Below are 6,000 nucleotides of genomic sequence, written 5' to 3'. Positions count from 1 at the left end.
TTTGTCCCATTAAAAATTGTGTTTAATAAATATCAGGCTAAATAACAATTACGTTTAATATTAGGCTAGCGCTAGACAAAAAATAAGGTTAAATAATATTTTTGTCATAAAATAATTAGGTTTGAGAAATATTTGGCCAAAAAAAATCAGTGAATGTAAAAATTAAGCCAGAAGAAAAGATTAAGTGAAATAAAAATTTTTGTCCCGGGAAAATTTTTGAGGACACATAATTATAATTATAACGCAAATAAATATGTATAGTCAAATAAGAATTATTGTAAAATTAAAATTTAACCAAATAAAAATTACGCTAAATAAATAATTGACCAGATAAGAATCAGACCAAATAAGAATTATATACATACCAAATAAGTTTGGTTAGGTTTTTGTAACCAAATTTTGTTTGGTTGAAAAAAAAGTCGTAGAGTTATCTCAGCCAAAAATTTGGTTAGGCCAACAAAATTATTTGGTTGAACATTTTTAAATTCCAACCAAAATTTGGTTATGACAACAAAATAATTTGGTTAACACAAGAAAATAGTTTGTTCTAAAAAACCAAATGATCGTTTATTGTCCTAACCAAAATTTGGTTACGACAACCAAATAATTTAATTCGCTCTCAGCTCGTATATAAGAGAATAATTACTTTAAATCTCTCACAAAGATGGGTAGTCCAGTGGTCAGAGCTCCCGACTCGAAGTTTAAAAACAGAGGTTCGATTCCAGGAGATGAGATTTTTCAAAGTCCACAAATATTTCAAATCGGATAAATATAAATTAAACGTTAAATTGATAATAAATAAATAATAAAATAAACAAAAAAAGATAAAATAAAAAGAAATAAGGTAGAATAAAATTTTTAATTTTACAAAAAAAAAATTTTGGTTTGATCAACCAAACATTTTTATTGACCTAATGAAAAAAAATTTGGTTGTGCTAACCAAACATTTTTGTTATGCCAATAAAAAACACTGAACAAAATTGTTTGGTTGACTCAAATAGTTTGGTTGCTTAAATACCAACAAAAAATTTTTTTTTGTCCCAACAAAATTTTGGTTACTAGATCTAAAAATTTTTCTCAGTGATATAATTAAATTTTTTTTAATAAAGAAATTTTTTTTTCACTTTAAAAAATAAAGAAAAATTCTCTTATTGTTACAATAAAAGGGATGTAATAATAATTGGAAAGGAATATGTTTACGGATTAATAAAAGAAAGGGTTTTTCTCTCAAGAAAAAAAGAAACAAGTGTCTCGGGTGTTATCTGTTGCGTATATTTTTCCTCTCCTGGGTGCAATTTTAAACATAATAACGTTAATAGCACAACAATAATCTTACAATTGCGACGACAAATAACTTAATTGTACCTCGACCTTAAAAACTAGTTTTCTCTATTATATTACAACGATTATGTACAAAATAATTGTCGCGATTCTTTCTCTTCTTTTTTTTTTTTTGAAAGTTGAATTGTTAATTTTTATTATTCTCCTCCATATATAGATTTATTTACTTTATTTTATTTTATTTATTTATTTATTTATTTATATAGAGAGGATCTACTTTCACAACAATATCGAACTTCTAGACATTTCACGTAAGCACATCTTTGTAAGGCCCTAATTTCTATTGTACTACGTTTTTTTTTTTTTTTTTTTTTTTTTTTTTTATTTTTATTTTATTCATTTGGGAAGTTTTTTCATTGACTTAATATATTTATTTATTTATATCTTAATTACGCAGTTTACACTTAATATTATAATATATTTTTTTCTATATTTTTTTTTTCAAAAATTTTTGGTTAGAACTTTTTAAGTTATATTCTAAATTACAATAATAATAATAATAATAGAGAAAAATTGGAACTTTTATAATTAATATTATTTATAATAAAGCGCTTCGATTAATTTGCCAATTTTAGGATTGAGAAATTATTTATTAATTTTTAGAAGGCACGCGCTATTTTTTTTTTGTTTTTTTTTTTTTTTTTTGAATCGTGGTTTTTGAACCAAACGAACATCAAAATAAATTTAAAGAAAAATAAATATTCATTTAAAAAAAAAAAACTTAATCGCACGGTTTTTTTTGAGTGCGTAATATAGAATAAAGAACATTTTTTTTTACTCGGTAATTTCGAGAAAGCAAATATTATTTTACTGTAATAATTTGCATGACACTAGAGTCTAATATTTTATATACGAGGCTTGTCTCGTCTATTACGAGGAAATTGTTGGAAAAAAATTTTTTTTCTATCGTATTACAATATTATACAAGTTTTTTTTTTTATTTGCACTGAATCTACAATATAATCACATTGAGAAAGTTGAAAATGTTGAATTTTAGAAAGCTTTTTTTTTCTTTATTTTTTTAGTGTAAGTTTGGGGGAAAATATATATATATATATATTTTTTTTTTGCAAATTGTTCAAAATACTTTCGAAAAACTTTATTTCGGTGCCACTTTGGCGTTCTTTTTTTCGGAGCCACTTAAGCTATTTTTCAGCACTGCGGAGAAAATTGTTCTAAATTGCTTCAGTTTATTGGAAGAGTCCCGTTAGAGTCCCGATTGGAATTTCGAAAAAAAAAATTTGTCGCATTTTTTAAAAATACTTTCAGATATTTTTGAGACACTTCGGCGTTTTTTGGATCCATTTAGGTGATTTTTTTTAGAATTGCGAAAAAATTTCTTGAAAATTGCTTCAGTTTATTGGTAGAGTCCCGTTAGAGTCCCGTTGGAATTTTTTTGGAGCCACTTTGGTGTTTTTTTGGAGCAACTTCGGCAATTCTTTAGCATTGCGAAGAAATTTCTTCAAAATCGCTTCAATGTATTTATAGAGTCCCGTTAGAGTCCCGTTAGAGTCCCGTTGGAATTTCGAAAAACATATTGCGACATTTTTGTACAAAATACTAAGGAAATTCTTAAGCTCTGTGGAAAAATGTATTCAAAAATTTCTTCAGTATATTGCCAGAGTCTCGTTAGAGTCCCCGTAGAAAATTCCAAAAACGACATTTATGGCATTTCTTCAAAATAGTTTCAAATTTTTCTGCAAACACTTCGGTATTTCTTCAGAATGTCTGAGACAACTCTTCAAATTTTGCGGAGAAATTACTTCAAAATTACTTTAGAATATCATTAGAGTCCCATGCTAGAGTCCCATCAAAATTTCTTTGAAAAAAAAAACATTGCGGCATTTCATCAAAATAATTTCACTTTTTTTGTGGAGCGGAGAAAATTCTTAAAAAATAACCTCAAATTATTTTTAGAGTCCCGTTGAAATTTGCAGAATAGCAGTTTTTTTTTAAATACTTTCGGAATTTTTTTTTTTAGATCCACTTTGACGTTTTTTTTTTAAGCCACTCAGAATAATTCTTCATTACTGCTGAGTAATTTTTTGTAAATTATTTTAGCGTATCGAGATAGAGTCCTACTAGAGTCCCGTTGAAATTTGTAGAAATAATTGCGGATTTTTTAAAAAATACTTTCGGAATTCTTTTTGGAGCCACTTTGGCGTTTTTTTTTTGAAATCATTTAGAATTTACCTTCTGCGAAGAAATTTCTTTTAAACTACTTTAGGGTATCGTTAGATTACCGTTAGAGTCCCTTTGAAATATTTTTAAAAAAAAACTTTAAGGCTATTTTTTCACAGAGACTTTGGAGACTTTTCGGCTATGCAGAGAAAATTCTTGAAAATAAATTCGAGATTTTTAGAATTTTTTGTTATCATCAGAGTTGTTTGCGTCCCAATTAGAGTCCCGTAGAAATTTCTAAAATTGTAAAAAGCGGTTTTTTTTTGCAAAATACTTTCGAAATTATTTTTTGGAACCACTTCGGTATTTTCCAGAAACAATTAGAGTTACTCTTCAGCATTGCGGAGAATTTTCTTCATAATTACTTTAGAATATTGTTAGAGTCCCGTTAAAATTCTATTGAAATTTTGAAAAAAAGAACATTGCTGCATTGCTTCAAAATACTTCCGGATATTGTCAAGAGTCCGATTGAAATTTATAAAAAGCGTTTTTTTTCAAAATACTTTCGATGTTCTTTAGAATCCTTCGGCGTTTTCTAGGAACAATTTAGGTTACTCTTCAGAATTGTTAGAGTCCCGTTAGAGTCCCATAAAAATTTCTATAAGAAAAACATTGCGGACTTTCTTCATAATACTTTCGGGATATTTTCGCAATACTTCGGCATTTTTTAACGTAAATTCATCCACTTTTCGGCATTGCATATAGATGTCTTCATTTCCGGATTTTTAGAATTGTTTCTCATCATCAGAGTCTTTATTAGAGTCCCATTACAATTTTCCTAAAAATCACAAAGTATCTGCGACATTTCTTCAAATTACGTTCCACAATTTTTGACCCCCAAACTTTTTTTTACCTCCCCTTAGAACTTGGAAAATAATATTCTAATTCCGTTATGGACTTTCCTCAATCTCCGCTACTTCCACTTTAAATTGCAATTGTTTCTCAAGAATGATTCTGACTCGCAGGAATCAAAAAATTATGACCAATAATTCCCGCAGTACCAAGAAGTGGATGATGATGATGATGATGTCCAATAATTGGATTAAGATGATGATGATGGTGATGATGATGTCCAAGCATAGTGGTTGGCATAAAAGTTGCAGGACCACCGGGAAGAACAAGTGGAGTTGGCATAATTGCCGAAGGCTTAAGCCTCTCAGTTAATGCCAACATAACTTGACAATGAAGATGTTGAATAGTTGCCAAAAGATTGAGATTCGTATCAATTAGACCAGCTGCTGGGGAAAACCTTTCATTCTCCATATTCTCAGTCTCGATAATTGTACTCGATGAAGAAACAGAAGCAGAAGATGTTGCAGCAGCAGCAGCTTTTCTCAATTCCTGAATAGCAATTTCCTCTCTCGTTGGTGTTTTCTTATTTTGTTCAGCCAAAATTCTCTGCTGATGTTTCAGGTACGTTGTTGTTATTGGTAGACTGTAATCAATTGGAGTGTTCTTTGGATCCAAACCAGGACTCCATGGAAGTGGAAGTGGATGTGATGGTTGAGGTGATGGTGTACGTCCCTCGGGTAACATTCGACGCCATTTTGATGATGCTGAACTTCGGGAACTTGCTCTATCCGATTCGGGTGTTCTTCGTGAATCGAGTAAATTTTCAGTTGTTGTTGTTGTTGTTGTTCCACTGTTGAATGTTGGCTCCTTCTTTAGTAAATTACTAATACTCAAGGGATTGTATTTATCGTCTTTAAATTTTGTTTCTTTTAATTTTTCCTCCTTTATTTTTTCATCTCTCATTAAAATTAATGAATCATCCTTGTAATCCTTGTCGTGTTTCTCCTTTGACTTCTCTTCATCCTCCTTTTGTTCCTTGATGATTACCTCTTCCTTTAGTACTAATCTCGATTCCTTTTTCTCTGTAACTTTCTCGGGAATTAGTGTTGTTGTTGGTGATGATTTTGAATGATGTTTTTGATGCCTGTAATTGAAGAGATTCTTGTTGTCTGGTGGATGACTTGCTTCGCGAATTTTGAGTGTATTTTGGTGAATTGGAGTAGAGGCTGATAGTGCAGTACCGGGAGTTGGACTCAATGGGGTTGTTGCAACTGCTGCTGTTGTTGTCATTGTTAAAGATGATGATGATGATGATGACAGTGATGTTGTGACGGTTGGAATTGACGATGTTGGAATTCCATTTGGATGTGATTGATTTGCCAAATTACTGGGACTCGGTGTTCTTGGTCGTCGTTGGCATTCTGTGCAGCCCAAGAGAAATCGAGTGACGGCCTCTCGTGGCAGAAAAGCGTAGGTTTCGGTAATCTGTAACAAAAAGCAGAGGAAAAAAAAATTATAAGAGATGTAATGTAATTTTTGTTAATGTATATATATAGGGTAGGGGGGTCGATTATGTAATTCCATTCCCATTTCCACTATTTTGTTATTCATTGCTAAAAAACTAGCCGTCTTAAAAGTGCAAAAAAACGTCTTGTTTTAAAAAACATTTGGTGTCTTAGACGCGAA

General features: G+C 30.3%; 1 protein-coding gene across 1 annotated transcript in view; it reads right to left on the bottom strand.

Moving 5' to 3' along the window:
- Window positions 1–1,251: 1,251 nt before the first annotated feature.
- LOC127286187 (probable serine/threonine-protein kinase DDB_G0272282) overlaps window positions 1,252–6,000 on the bottom strand; it is a 77,390-nt gene continuing 72,641 nt past the window's right edge. Inside the window, exon 4 of the mRNA XM_051312538.1 lies at window positions 1,252–5,799. Within this exon, the coding sequence (XP_051168495.1) occupies window positions 4,465–5,799 (1,335 nt within the window). The 3' untranslated portion in view covers window positions 1,252–4,464. The remainder of the gene's footprint in view (window positions 5,800–6,000) is intronic.

The sequence above is a fragment of the Leptopilina boulardi genome, unplaced genomic scaffold (genome assembly GCF_019393585.1).
Source record: "Leptopilina boulardi isolate dan_hultmark-lab unplaced genomic scaffold, ZJU_Lbou_2.1 LbouV2_351, whole genome shotgun sequence".
NCBI classification, from domain to species: domain Eukaryota; kingdom Metazoa; phylum Arthropoda; class Insecta; order Hymenoptera; family Figitidae; genus Leptopilina; species Leptopilina boulardi.
This window is presented reverse-complemented; position numbering and strand designations above follow the sequence as displayed.